This window comes from Lutra lutra, chromosome 12 (assembly GCF_902655055.1).
Source record: "Lutra lutra chromosome 12, mLutLut1.2, whole genome shotgun sequence".
Lineage (NCBI taxonomy): Eukaryota > Metazoa > Chordata > Mammalia > Carnivora > Mustelidae > Lutra > Lutra lutra.
In genome coordinates, this window is record NC_062289.1 from 85109529 (window position 1) to 85125319 (window position 15791).

At 46.3% G+C, this 15791-nt stretch overlaps 1 protein-coding gene across 1 annotated transcript in view; it reads left to right on the forward strand.

Moving 5' to 3' along the window:
* KDM2B (lysine demethylase 2B) overlaps window positions 1–15791 on the forward strand; it is a 123644-nt gene that overhangs the window by 68973 nt on the left and 38880 nt on the right. Inside the window, 1 exon segment of the mRNA XM_047698543.1 lies at window positions 6113–6199. Coding sequence (XP_047554499.1) covers window positions 6113–6199 — 87 coding nt within the window.

Sequence of the window (15791 nt, forward strand, 5' to 3'; positions counted from 1 at the left end):
TTCATGCCCAGCTTGGAGTGAAGCTTGAACTCATGACCCTGAGATCATGACCTGAACTGAGACCAAGAGCTGGGACTCTTAACTGACGGAACCACCCAGGCGCACCTTCTATTAATTTTGAATTATTATTTATCGTTACTAATGTATTTATTATTGGTAATACTTACAGCTTCAGTAATAGCTTTTTGTAACCAGACATTCCTGAGGCCTCACTTTGTTTGTGAGGTATGGACTCCAGCTCTGATATCGAAATGACAGGATGTCTTGAGACAGTTCAGAAACTCCAGGAGAACCAAGGCGAGTGGACATGATGTTCAGTCTTAGGCAGAATGGTGTTGGCATGCTGGTAGCCTGTGGCCCAAACTGGCCCCAGATACTGTTTAGCTTATAGTTGTTTTTTCATTTTTGTTTTTGGGGTTTTCTCATTTTTATTTTTGTTTTAAGTTTTCTGTCAGTTGCCAGCATTTAAGAGATTTCAGATAACACTCTGGATCTTTGATTTCTTCTGAAAAAATCAGAGAGCAGGTGGGGGCTTTCATTCCCACAAGAGGTTAGTCATTTGGAACTGACTAATATTTGCCCTCTCTGAATGGGGCCTGTGGCCTCCAGTGTACCTGAGACCACACCACTCTCTAGGGCTCTAGTCTGTGGATACCTTGCTTTTTTTTTTTTTAATATTTTATTTACTTATTTGACAGACAGAGATCACAAGTAGGCAGAGAGGCAGGCAGAGAGAGAGAGGGGAAAGCAGGGAAAGCTCAGCTCTCTCTGCTGAGCGGAGAGCCCAATGTGGGACTCTATCCCAGGACCCTGAGATCATGACCTGAGCCAAAGGCAGAGGCTTAACCCACTGAGCCACCCAGGCGCCCCGATTCCTTGCATTTTATCTGCTTGGTTCCTGGAAGCATTTGAGTTTGTCGACCCAGCCTGGAGTTTGAGATTGGGGTAAGGGGACAGGAAGTCCCATGGAAGTGATGGGCTCCCCTGCTCCCACCATATGGTGAGATAGATCTATCTAGATCTATATAAGGTATCTAGATCTAGGGGGAGGGGGATTGGGAGAGGGTGGCTGAATTGTGGACATTGGGGAGGGTATGTGCTATGGTGAGTGCTGTGAAGTGTGTAAACCTGGCAATTCATAGACCAGTACCCCTGGGGCTAATTATACATTATATGTTAATAAAAAATAAAAAATTTTAAAAAGATATCTAGATATAGATATCTGTGAATTGAAAGGTTTTGCCTATACATAGAGCTTCTTCCTGGGGGGGGGGAAAATATATATATATATATATATATATATATATATCAAATTTTTATGCTGTTTTGGGGGGTAGGGAAACATTATTAGAATAAACAACAGAAAATCCTGGTGTATTGTAGAAATTCTTAAATGACTTTTTTTTTTTTTAAGATTTTTATTTATTCGACAGACAGAGATCACAAGTAGGCAGAGAGGCAGCAGAGAGAGAGAGAGGAGGAAGCAGGCTCCCTGCAGAGCAGAGAGCCCAATGTGGGGCTCGATCCCAGGACCCTGGGATCATGACCTGAGCCGAAGGCAGAGGCCTTAACCCACTGAGCCACCCAGACGCCCCTGTATTGTAGAAATTCATATGAATTTCATAAGGACTGTTAGGAACCATGAAATGTCAACAGAATTTTGTGCTTGTGCAGGCCCACACTGGGCACACGTGTGTCTTTCCTCTGTGATGGGGGCAAAGTTTGAAGAATGCTTTGTAGATTTAGTGGTTGAATGAGTTCTCTGTTTTGTAAGGAATAGGCGAGGATGACTCGCTTCTGTATTTGTTCATCAGATGGTGAATGTGAGCTCAGATTGTCTCCTGGTTTTTCAATAATGGGGTATAGGTCAGCCCCAGAGTTTGCCGGAATGGTTTCCTGAGGCTTTATCACCCGACGTTACTACCTGGGCTTGTAGTTAGATGGACCTGGTCAGTGTCAGGTTCGGTCACCTTCCAGTTGTGTGACCTTGGGCCCATCACTTAATCCCTCTGAACTTTAGTTTCTGCTTCTGGGGAGAAAGGAGGTGATTCAGCCCTATCCCACAGAGAGGATTAGTCCAGAGCAAGTCCAGAGCAAGCATTCAATGAATGCTCCTAAGAAGGGTAGTAAAATCACATCTCACTTCACAGAGTAAAGTCAAGGGTAGATATTACTGTTCTAAGCTGTGGCTTCCTCAAGGTCATACAGTCTGCAAGGTACAGAACTTGAAGCCATGTCTTCTGACTCTGGGACCAGTGTTGTCACAGGCATAAAAGTAATAGCTTAAGTTGTGAGATATTATTTCTCCCGTGTGTACTTTCTAGAACCTCTGAGTCCAGTCCTTAGGTATTACTTTGCCCCACTGTCTCCTTCCTTTAAAAAAAAAAAATTGTGGTAGGTGTGGGGTGCCTGGCTGGCTCAGTTGGAAGAGCATGTGACTCTTGATCTTGGGTGATCAAAATAGAAGTGAGTTCCAGCCCCACGTTGGGTGTAGAGACTACATAAACAAAAATAAAACCCTTAAAAAAATTAAAAATTGTGGTAAATCATACATCACATAAAATTTATCATTTTAACCATTTTTTAAGTTCCCATTCAAAGGCATGAAATAAGTTTACAGTGTTTTGCAGCATTAAACAACTCCCTGCTTCTCCCTCCCAGAGCCCTGGCAGCCCCCACTCTGTTTTATGCTTGTATGAACCTGACAGCTTTAGGGAGCTCATGTAAGTGGAATCATGTACTACTTGTACCTGACTCAACAGAATGTCCTCTAGGTTCATCCATATTGTAGCAATGTCATGATTTCCATCATTTTTTGAGCTGAATAATATTCTGTCACGTGGATAGACCTCATATTATCTATCCATCCATCCACTGGGTTGTTTCCACGTGTCCTTTGGCTGTTGGGAGTCATGCTGCTAAGGAATGTGGCCCCCTGTCTTCTTGAGGGATAGGTTGAGTACGACCGTCATTGGAGCACAGGTTGTGGAGTTTTGGGGTCCCTACCTCTTCCTGGCTGAGTGGTCTTAGACAGTTCCCTCACCCCCTACACCCCAGTAGTCTCTTCTGGAAATGATGGTGGTCCATCTCACAATGTGTTTAAGAGCGTTGGATGAGAGAGTGGATATGGCATATTTATTACGGTGCCCAGCCCAGAGCTAACACTCAATATATCCTACCCTTGTACATTCGTTCAACAAAATGCATGGTGCCTGCTTCCTGATGGTTCCATTTCCCCCCACACCTAGCCTGTCCCACCCATCCCAAGTGGCAGACCAAGTGGGAATCACCCACTTGGGTCCATGTACTAATGGGTACAATGTCTGGGGTCCATTTTTTTTTTTAAAGATTTTATTTATTTATTTGACAGAGAGAGATGCAGTGAGAGAGGGAATATAAGCAGGGGGAGTGGGAGAGGGAGAAGCAGGCTTCCTGCAGAGCAGGGAGCCCGACATGGGGCTCGATCCCAGGACCCTGGGATCATGACCTGAACTAAAGGCAGATGCCTAACGACTGAGCCACCCAGGCACCCCTCTGGGGTCCATTTAATTCAAAACCAAAACTGCTAAAAAAAAAAAAAAAAAATTGGTCTACTTTTTATCATCATTGGGAAATGACAGTTCTTTTTTTTTTTTTTTAAAGATTTTATTTATTTATTTGACAGAGAGAGATCACAAGTAGATGGAGAGGCAGGCAGAGAGAGAGAGAGGGAAGCAGGCTCCCTGCTGAGCAGAGAGCCCGACGTGGGACTCGATCCCAGGACCCTGAGATCATGACCTGAGCCGAAGGCAGCGGCTTAACCCACTGAGCCACCCAGGCGCCCCGGGAAATGACAGTTCTAAACAATGTCAGTGATGAAACACTCCTCCTCCCCCCACACATGGATCGTTCCCCCTGCCCCTACCCCCAACCTTTGATAGCCTCTTTCATGCCCCATGTGTAGCCCACAACTGAAGCTGAATCATGCTTGTGTTCTTGGTTCGTTTCTGTCATATTTCTTGTTAAGTATGCGGCATGCACGTTAGGAAAATTGGCGGCCTACTAATCCCATTCTTTATGGTGGCTGTTACTGCTGTCTGATTGGCATTTGAGGGGGCGCCTGGGTGGCTCAGTCGGTTGAACATCTAACTCTTGATCTCAGCTCAGTTCTTGATCTTGAGATCATGAGTTCAAGCCCCACGTTGAGCTCCACGCTGGGTGTGGAACCTACTTAAAAAAAAATTGCTTTTTATGATAGGATTTTATGTCTCAGAATGGTGTTAGATTGACAGGAAAATTCTGCAGATAATACACAGTTTCCACTCCCCCACCCCCCTAGGATTAACATGGTATATTAGTGGAGCACATTGGTTACAATTAATCCAACATTGATACATTATTGCTAACTAAAGTCTAGAGTTTATTCACATTTCCTTAGTTTTTAATCGAGTGTGTATTTGGGGATCCCACCCAAGAGAGCACTAGCACTACCTCTGAATTTGTCATGTCTCCTTAGGCTCCTCTTGGCTGTGATGGTTTCTCAGACTTTTTTTGTTTTTTTGTTTTGTTGACCTTGACGGATTTGAGGAGTACTGGTCAGGGATTTTGTAGAAAGTCCCTCTTCGGGGATTTGTGGCTTTACTTATTTATTTTTTTTTTTATTTTTATTTTTTTTTTTTACTTATTTATTTTTAAAGTTATTTACTGGAGGCTTACTGTAGGTTAGTCATTGTGCGAAGCTTGGGATATAGCAGTGAAATGAAGACATCTATAAACAGCATTTATAAATCAGTGACATTGATGCTAGACTTGGAGAGAGCTGTGTAGGCTGAGGATTGAACCCAGATAGCGCCAAGTTTGACCCTTGATCACCGTCCTGTTTGCCACCTCCCATGGGCAGAGGAGAGTTCTATAGGTGGATCCAGCGTAGGAAGCACATCTTGAAATATCTGGCAACCGTGGAATGATGAGAAAGCTAAGACAATAGAACAAAATAGAAGTGAGTTGTTTCATTTCTGGTGAATAGATGAGGGAAAGTGAGTTTAAGTAATCTTTACCTGTATTTCTCTTTTGATCTCTTCTGCTCCTCCTGGTAAGTTCTACTATGCAGCTTTCTCTTTAAATGTCCCTGTAGGAATGTTTTTGTACAATGCAGACACCAATGGTCAAGTACAGAATAGGCCAGTGGCAGATCTGTCTGTTCCTAAATGCTCTTTCATGGCATGTTGTGGGTGCATCCAAAAAAACTGCGTGTGAAGTGGTCATGGGGTGGGAAGTCTGGTGCTGGAGAGTGGGGTTCAGGGGCTCTGCCCTCCTGGTCTGGAGCAGCACCCAAGCCCTTTGAGTCTTTCTGAGCCTTGACTGCCTCACCTCTAACTTAGGGGTAATTCGTTGGAGTAGAATCTTACACCTGGATGAGGTTCTAAGGCCAAAATCTGGTGGAGTCAGCATTACCCTTGGAAAGCCTTCGGTCCACCCACAGAGTTATGAACACCATACCCCATGTGGGAGACCCCTGCACAGCCCGGGAGTATGTCTGTCACAGCCCACTTTTCTGCCAGCATTTGGTCAGATGACTCCATCCTTGGTCACACCAGATTAAGGATATACTTGTGTTTGTGGCCCATGTTGGAATAAACGCACCAGGATTAGAATACACATGGCTTGCTGGCTGATGGAAGAAAAGAGGTCTCACCGGTGTCAAGACCTCATGGTTGGCTTTGTTTTTCATTGCCCTGCATATGTATTTGAGTTTATGTACATTAGAGCCTCTCAATGCCCTGGCCAGTCCAGTCCCAGGACTGTTGGTAGAGACTGAATGAGATCGTGGGTGTGAGGACCCATGGTGCTCTAGACAAATGTTTGAATTTGACAGATGTTTAAATATGATCAGTGAGCGATACAGTCATGGGAGTCATAGGGAGGTGCGTGATTTGCTATTTAAACATTTTGGGGGGAATGCGGGATACTGCATGTCTTCTGGCCTCTGAGGAACCCCGGTGACTTGGTTTCTACTGAGTGTGAGGGTGTTGTTGACTCGGTAGAGGGCTTTTTTGGGTTGGGTATAGTCTTCGCCCCCTTCAGGAACCTCCCCTCTACTCTGGGCTAATATGGCTCCTTTGTTTGGCCACAGAATGTCCTGAAGGAGCACGCGGATGACGACCCCAGTCTGGCCATCACTGGGGTCCCTGTAGTCACTTGGCCAAAGAAGACACCAAAGGTAAGACGCAGATTGCCTGCAGCTGGGAGACCACTCCTACTGCCTTTCACATCTCCTGTAAGATGACTGTCAGCAGCTTTTCAGTGGGGACTCCAGGCAGAGGGCACCCCAATGAAGATGAATGGTTTTGGTGATTTGTCTATTGCAAGTTTTTGTTTTTTCAAAGCAACAATTTTCCCTAAGCTGTGGAAACTGCAGACAGTGCCCCCTGGTGGTCATTCAGAAAACTGTAGGGGAGCGATGCCTCCTCACCTTTCCCTATCTTAGGTGTGAGTTCTCTTCTTCCTTCTCTCCTTTCTTTTTTTTCTCCTTCTCTTTTTCCTCCAGGTGCTTCAGGGACTGTTTCCTCTCTTTTGAAAGTAACTTTTTTCTCTTTTATTTTTCTTCCTCTTTTAATTTTCTCCATTAATTTTGATTGAGCCTGGAAAAGTCTAATCAAATAGGAAAGGACAAAGACCCTAGGGAGAATGATAGTAATGTCACTGAGGACTTACCAGAAGCAAGTTGCTTTCCGTCATCATCTGCATCCCTTATCTTCTTTAGACTCCAGCAACCCTGTGGGGCAGACACTTGGGACTCTCATTTGCAGATGAGGAAACAGAGGTTTACAAAGGTCAAGTCACTTGTGAGGGCACTTGGCAGAGCCGAGGGTGGGATGATCAGTCTGCGTGACAGCAGAGACCAAACTGTTAATCAGTGTCCATCTCAAAGTCCGGAAAAAAACAGTAAGATTTTGGTGTGTCTTCTTCCAAAGTCTGTGCTAGGGTGGGACATGTATGTATCAACCTGTCTGTCCACACTCAGACTTACCACTTTCTTGAGCAAGTCCTAGAAACATCCTGAACCTTGCTTTCCTCATCTGTAAAAAGGGGTTATGCCAGCAACTCCTTCAAATGGTTGTTGGGACGACTAGATGAGATAGTGCATTATTGAATTTGTTTCTGGTTAATTGTAAAGAACAAAAAACAGAGCAATGCATGCAAGTTCTTAGGACAAGGACTGACCAGTAGTTAGTGCTCTTTAAACATTAGTTGTGACTTAAGCGGCCTCTCCACTGATGGGTATTTTTTCTGATTTTTTTTCCTGTTATAAGAGACATATAGAGGAACTTTCTAGATCTGTGCTGTCTAAAATGGTAGTTGCTGGTTATATGGCTGTTGAGAACTTGAAATATGGCAAGCCCAAACTGAGATGGGCTCTAAGTGTAAAATACACAACAGATTTCAAAGACTTGAGTGCAAAGAAGAACGCTGTAAAATTACTCATTCATTTATTTTTTTATGTTGATTGCTTGTTGAAATTAGGGTTGCCAGATTTTAAAAAGAATGCCCATTTAACTGAATATCAGGTAAACAACGGGTAAAACTTTTAAATATAAGTATAGCCCACATATCTCATGGGATATACCTATGCTGGAAAAGAGTATTCATTGTTCATCTGAAATTTAACTGGATGTCCTGTATTTTTTTTCTTTTTAATGTGATGTTAGTCACCATACAGTATATCATTAGTTGTTTATGTAGTGTTCCAAGATTCATTGCTTGGATGTCCTGTATTTTTATTTGCTACATCTGGCAACTCTAGTGGAAATTATAATATTTTGGATATATTGGTTAGACAAAATGGGTTTTTAATATTAATTTCATCTTTTTCTTTTTGCCTTTTTAAATGTGGCTACAAAAAAGTGTAAAAGTACACGCATGACTTTATATTTCTGTTGGGCAGTGAGGTTCTAGGTTATTCTTTCCACCTTTGTTTGATTATCTTCTTAGGGTATATTCCTAAATGTGGAACTGCTGGGGAAATGGGTCCCTGTTCCTTGCAGGTAAAATCTAATTCTCTTTGAAGCTTAGTAGGAATTTAGGTGATGGGAGAAGTGAAAAAGGATTCGCCCTCCTAGCTCCTGCCTTTGGTTTCCGGATCCGTGGAAGCGTATGGGGTTTTATTTATTTTTTTTTTTTAAAGATTTTATTTATTTATTTGACAGAGAGAAATCACAAGTAGGCAGAGAGGCAGGCAGAGAGAGAGGAGGAAGCAGGCTCCACGCCGAGCGGAAAGCCCGATGCGGGGCTTGAACCCAGGACCCGGGATCATGACCTGAGCCGAAGGCAGCGGCCCAACCCACTGAGCCACCCAGGCGCCCCGCGTATGGGGTTTTAATGTTCACTTTCCCCTCCACGGGCACTAAATGCATTTGGCATTTCTGAGCCCACAAACTATGCTTGCAGACCTAGCACCTTGCAACAACGCCTCGAGGCCCCACAGCTGCCCTGAACCCAAAGAGGAAACCGTGGCTTTGCCTCACTGCCTGCTTCCCTCCCAGCTGAGGAATTGCTCCGGGGGGAGGGATTAGGGTTTGCAGAACATGGGCTTTTCAAAAAACAAATTTGCCAGTACCCTGTGTAATCCCAAAATCCATGGATGGGTCCAAATGAGCTTCTCAGGGGGAAGTCACTTCAGGACTGCTAAGGTGTCCTGTCCTCCGTGGTGGAGACCCTCCAGTTTACTCCTGAGAGGCTGATGGGCATTTTAAAAAACAAAAAAGACCACACCTCTGCTCCTTTCCTCTAAAGGGCTGGAAGCAGGAAGCAGGCTCCCAGGGGGGAGTAGCCCTTACCTAAGACTTTCTTGGAGGATCAGTGTGTGTCTATACACGCACTTGTGTCTACACACGAGGTCGTGTGGCTGGTATCAAATCTGGAGACTGGGGAGAGACTGGAGCCCTTAGGCTAGTGAAGGGTGAAGAGAGAGCATTTGCTATTTGACAGTACTTTGGGGGGGTACCACTGTGGGTTTTTTTGAAACCTTATAATGAAACAAACATAACGTGCTTACCGTACAGTTCTCCCACTTAAAGTGTACAACTCACTTTTTGGTAAATCGAGTATATTCAGAGAGAGACGCAACTATCCCACAATCTAATTTTAGAACATTTTCCTACCCTCTGAAAGAGATCTCATCAGCTGTCAGTCCCCCAACCTCCACCCTCAAATCTTCCCCTCCCCCAGGCCCTGGCAACCACTAATCTCTCCATCTCTATGGCTTTGCAAGCTCTGGACATTTCATGTAAATGGAATTATCCGATATGTGACCTTTAGTGATTGGCTTCTTGCACTTAGTATAATATTTTTAAGCTTCACCCACATTGTCACTTCTGTCAGGACTTCCTTCCTTTTTATGGCTGAATAGTATTCCATTGTGCTTGTCTACCATGCTTGGTTTATCCATTCACCGGTTACAGGACATTTGGGCTGTTCCCACCATTTGGCTGTCGTGGGTAATGTTGCTGTGAACATGCATGCACATGTTTTTACATGGTCACAGGTTTTCATGTCTCTTGAGCAGGCGTCTAGGGGTGGCACCGACTGATCCCACAGTAACGCTGTGTTTAACTGTGAGGAACCGCCAGACTGTTTTCCAGAGCGGCTGCACCCTTTTCCATTCCCACCAGCAACGTGCAAGCCTTTCAGTTTACCCACAGCTTCGCCAACGCGTATTATCCGTCTTTTTGTTGAGAGCCCTTTTTCTTCTCAATTTACTTTATGATTTCTCGAACTCACTGGAAGCTTCTCGTAGGAGTTTGCAAGGGCTGCCCTCACAGAGGGCTGCACTCTGTGTGCGTGGCTCAGAGGGCAGAAGTTCATTTTCTCACAGTTCTGGAGGCCAGAAGTCTGAAAACAAGATGTCAGTTGGCAGGATATATGTCTTCTGGGTACATCTCCTGGACTTGTCGATAGCCCTTGTCTCTGTATTGTCACATGGTCTGACCTCCTGGGCGTCTGTGTCCTAATCTTTCAGAAGACACCAGTCCCGCTGAATCAGGACCCACCCTAGCTTTAACTCCGTTACTTCTGGAAAGACTTTATCTCCAGGTGCGCACATTCTGAGGTCCTGGGGAGGGTCAGGGCTTCCACTTAAGAATTTGGTGGTGATCCGGGCGGGAGGAGTGGGGACGGTGGGGAACACCATTCAGCAATTAGCATTTATCATACATGATTTCAGAGCCACAAAATGATGTCAGTAATATAATAACGAATACGGTGGCCCCGCACTCAGCTCTAGAAATAAACGACCGCCAGTACCGTCCAAACCCGGCTGGGCATTCCACCTGGATGTATGCACCCGTCTTTATTTATTTATTTATTTTAAAGATTTTATTTATTTGACAGACAGAGATCACAAGTAGCCAGAGAGGCAGGCAGAGAGAGGAGGAAGCAGGCTCCCCACCGAGCAGAGAGCCCGAGGCGGGGCTCAATCCCATGACCCCGGGGATCATGACCTGAGCCGAAGGCAGAGGCTTTAACCCACTGAGCCACCCAGGCGCCCCTGCACCCATCTTCAGATGCCTTCTTTCCATTGTATTTGATCCTCCTGGCGAGGCTGGGAGGCACAGATAGTGTTACCTCCGTGGGTGCGGCTGAGAGGGGGGACCCAGAGAGGGACGCTGGTACGCCCTGGGCCCTGCAGCTTGTGAATCTGAGGTGTTGGTCCCTAGATCTGGGGAACTCAGGGAAATGTGGCAGAGGGGAGGGGGAGGAGGGGAGTCGCGTGGCTCTAGGTCTGCGTTTCCCGGCTGGTGGGGTTAAAAAGTTAACAGGAAAAGGAGAAGTGAGTGAACGACTGACTGCCTGGGCCACCGGGGTCTCGCGGTTCCCAGGTCTGCAGTCGACCGGCTCCCAATTTGATGCAGGTTGGGTTGAAAGATCAAGGGTGCCCGTTGAGGCTGTCAGGATGCGAGGTAGGGAGCGGTATTGGGTCTGGGTCAGGTTACTTAACAAGTAATTAATGCTAAATGATGATTAGCAAGAAATGCTTTGATCTCCCACCTTGCCTCCCGGAGAACAAAGTCCTTTTCTGGAACTGATTAGGTGCTGGGAGGTCATTTCTGATGCCGCGTCTCTCAAAGATGCTACTGAACTGCCGTCCATCGTCATTCACCCGATCGGCTGTTTCCACCAGCGGTGATGGATTTGTTTTGATCCGTCTACACTTCTTTTATGACCAGGTGGCAGGATTTGGGGGGCCTGTCTGTGACCTTAGAACCAAGCCAAGGGGAACTGAACTTATTTGAGGCCCGACCTCTGACCTCAGCAAGCAACCTTCTGCTCCCCAGCCAGACACTGCTACCTGGCTAGCTTGCTGGGTCATTCACAGAGAGGGAAACCGAGGAAGGAGGGGAGACAGGGACACAGCCTTCTCTGGAGAGTGAGCCCCTGGATACATCCTGCTTTGTCTTTTTTTTTAATAAATCTTTTTTTTTTTTTTGAGATTTTATTTATTTATTTGTCAGAGAGGGAGAGACTGAGCACAAACAGGGGAGCAGCAGGCAGAGGGATAAGCAGGCTCCCCACTGAGCAGGAAGCCCGATATGGGACTCGATCCCGGGACCCCAGGTCATGACCCGAGCCGAAGGCAGATGCTTAACCAGTGGAGCCACCCAGGCATCCCTACATCCTGCTTCTTATTCTTAATCCATTATCTCAAGAGGCCAAACCGGACTGCCACTTGAATTTCAACTGGCAACTTTTCTGGACAGTAGGAGCAGAGGCTAGAGTAGGTATGAACAAGTGCCCTGATAGGGGACACGGGACAGCCCTTTTCAGTTACAGGACTGGCTTCCTTATGGGGACATTATGGGACCACACAGGAACCAGGGCAGGAAATCACACACACACACAAACACACACACACACACACACACACATACATACACACCCCTGATGTCTTATTACCCCTGATTCTACTTTGTTTCTCTTCCTCTTCCTCTGTAGTCGGTCATTGAGATCTGGGAAGTGTGGGGTCCCCCTGGAGAGACACACAGCCTTTACTTGAAGGCGAGGCCCATAATTCGGTAAAAAGGGGCCTGTGTACTTCCTGTTCTTTCTCTGCCCTGCTCTCAACTCCTGTCACCCCTGCAGTAATGAAGTTGGGGAGGAGGAGGAGGAAGAGGAGGAGGAGGATGACAATAAGGAAGGCCTTTTACTGTTGTCTCCTGGGGCCAGGTAGTTTCCCAGAAAGGCTACTAATGAGAGCCAGTCCTCAGGCGAGCGGCATCAGCTTCACCTGGGGAACTTGGTCAAAAAACAAAAAAAAGAAAAAAGAAAAAACAAACAAAAAACCAGCTTCCTGGGCCTGGCCTGGGGCGCTGAGATTCAAGGGGGTGGGGCCTGAGAACCTACCCTTTCTTAACACTTCGCAGGTAATTCTCTTGTAGGACTAGGGGGGCTTCTGGGGCCAGGGGCCTCTGGGGATTAAACCCTGGCTTTGCCACAAACTAGCCGTGTGGTTGTGGACAAGTCTGAGCCTCAGTTTACTCATCTGTAAAAAAGGGCTCATAATGCCCTTCCTGCAGAATTGCTGTGAGATGCTGAGTGTAGGCCATCGGTCAGCGATACCTGTTGTCATTTTTTGTAATTATGACTTAGAGGTCAATGACGACCCTGCATCTGCTCTCCCAGAAGGTTCGCGATGCTCTCTGTAGAAATAGAGGACACAGGAGGAAGGGCCTGGAGCAGGGGAAGGGAGTGAATAGTTTAGACATTTCCCATGCTTCGGTGATTATTGGCTGGTGCAACAGCTTCATCTCAAGCAAAGACCTTAGTGGCTTCATCTCCCCGAAGTAGTCGTGGCTGTGCTGAAGTGGCTGGTTTAGGAAAGGGCTTCTCCTGTGTCCGTTCCTTACTCTCCCAAAGGGAGAAGCCCTAGGCACTGTGGGTGACTGTTGCCTTAGACTATCCCCTCAAGGGTTTGAAGCTGCTGAGGCCACAGGCTCAGGGGAGGGGTCCAGTCCTTCCAGCTTCCTGAGAGCAGGACAAATCTAGGGGAGGGCCACTTCCAAGGTTGGGCATGTGTGATGCTCAGGGAAGGAGGGGGCCGGCCGTGGGAGCTCCAGCACCAGCAGAGCAAAGGAAGGCAAGAGAAGCAAGTGGATGGTGGAGAGGACACAGTGAGGGGAACCAAGGGACAAACAATCTGGGGCCCCCGTCTGGAATCCCCGGGGTTTTCCTCAGTGACTGCTGAGTCATTTGTGAAGTCCAGCACATTCTCAGGAGGCAGCAAAAACCTGTGATCAAAGAATACCCACAAACGTGGCCTTCTTATTCTGAAGAGTGTTGTATACAGCAGCAACAAGCAGAAAAATCCAACTGGAAGAAAATCATCAATGGTGAAGGGGGAAGCTGGGACCCAGGGGCCTGGACCAGTTTTTGCGAGCTCCAATTCCAGATTTGTTAGTGGCCAAACCCGAGTGATGTGGTCCCTGCCAATGTGGTCCCTGCCGGTGAGCTGGATGACAAGGATCCCATCGGAGCCCTCCCTTTTTGGTGGAGTGAACCCAAGCCAGACAGTAGAAGTTGCTAGAGAAACACCACACATGAGATGTAGGCAGGACAGAACTGTGGCTTTAGCTGCTGGCTTTTAGTAGCTAAGAGTCCTGTTTTCTCGCTGTGTCTTCACATTTTTTTCTCTGCCATATACGTGTCTGTGTCCAAATTTCCTCTTTCTATAAAGACGCCAGTCTTTAGAGGTCTTGAATCGGGGCCCTAATAGCCTGTTTTTAACTGAATCACTTCTGTAAAGCCACTGTGTCACCTTTTGAGGTCCTGGGGGTGGGACCTCATCATATGAATTTTGGGGCAGATACGATTCAGCCTATAAACTTGTGAAGCCTTCAGGGAGTCTCTGTCTTCTCTAAATCATGTCCCAAATCCTTGTGGTGTGCCCAAGCCCTCAGCTATGGTTGTGCCTTAGAATCTCAAGATTTTCTCTCCTCTGCTCAACATCACCGGGAACTGAATGACTCCAGATTTTTCCATTTACTTGTTCTTTGCTCATGCTAGTCGCCTTCTAGAAATGCCCTTCTTATTCCCGAGTTACAGAACTTCCACCTCTAAGCCCAGCCGAACCCCTGCTTCACCAGAAGCTTCCAGGGCTGGACGTTTTCTAGTTATCTCTCTAGAGGTCCTCTTTCTCCAGCCTTCTCTGGCCTTCTCTGGCCTGTTCCGTGGGCTGCATCAGAGGGCTCTCTTGCTTCTCTGGCTTCTGGTTGGGCTCAGCCAATGGGATTTTCCAGCAGGAGATGGGAATGTGAGAGGAGAAAGAGGATGGGGTATTTATAACCCCAGCTACCTCCCCCTGAGATCATGGCACGTTGGCTCTTTCCTTCTTCTGAAGGCCACAATTTCTATTTTGTGGACTTCTCCAGCTTTTCTTTCTGCATTTCCAGCAACTGGTCCCTCCTGTGGCCGATCAGCCAAAGGGAAGTAATGGCTTGTGGCTGTTACTAGGCTCAGAGTGTAACACCACACCTTGTAGGTTTCTCTAACCCTACTTACGCTCTGTAGATCGAGTCTCTGTTAAACTCTCCTCCATGACCCAGTGTGAGACCGCCAGGGTGCCATCCATTTCCTGCCAAGATCCTGATGGCTGTACTTCCCCAGTCTCTCTTTCCACTGGATGTCTATATTCTACTCTGCATTTTATGGCCTCCACCAGCTCTTCCCGAGACTGGAGCTCATCTTATTAATTTTTTTCCTTCTCCATTTTTGTTATCCCGTCATGCATGTGTGCTCCCAGATTGCAAGGGCCCAGGAAATGTTTGTTGAATGAATGAACTCAATCACAAGGTTTTCCTAGCACTTCTAAAAGATGAAATTGGACCTAATCCGTTTCTGGCTCTTGGCTGTCTTTCTTTCACTTGTGTCTCTTTGGTGAGAGTGTGGATCTCTCCTTACTGTAATATCCCAGTCCCAACCAACTGTTGAAGGAATGCTAAATGGAATGTTCAGTGCTCCTTGGTACTCCTGGACCCTTTTGTCCCTCAGATTTAAGCCTCCTCCTTTATCCCACTGGACTTAGAAATCACCTGGAATTTCTCAGCCAACATCTGTGTCATTTTAGAACCGCTTTATTGGAACTTAAAGTCAGCGTTCAGCTGAAATAACCTGTAATTAAAGTCTGCAGCCGAAGATTTCTTTCTTAGTCTGATAACCTGCTCAGCTGTCTGTGTTAATAATGCCAAAGACAAATTCTTGGAAAGCAATTGAAATATTGCGGGCTCCTGCCTTTGGTGGGGTAATTAGAAAGCCAGGCAGCCGCTGTAAGTGATTGCCTGCCATTATCATGGTTTTATTTCTGGAACAATGGCCTATCCTTCAGACTTTTCTTTTTGTCGAATGTCATCATATATTTCCCGTTCTTAAAGGAGGATACTTGATCATTGACATGGGGAATAAGTTGTCATGTCCTTTAATTCCCCCCTGCTCCCTCCCCACTCTACAATTTGCCTTTGTTAGAAGGATGGATGTGCATGCTGTCGAATGATGATGTTGTCAGGTAATGTGTTCTCCAAATTCAGATGATCGAGAGAAAAACAGGGCAGAGTAGGTGAATACAGGTGAAATATTTGCATTGTTTAATTTGGCTTTTTGTTCTAAAGGTGACGAGGGCAAGGGCATTTGTTGGGATGAGGGGAATTTTAATTACACATGAGGAAGGTAGGTGAGAAGTGAAAGCTATAGTAAAACCTGCTCGAAACCACTGACCTTCTCCACCAGTGCATGTAAATAACGAAACAGCAAAACACTTTGAAGGG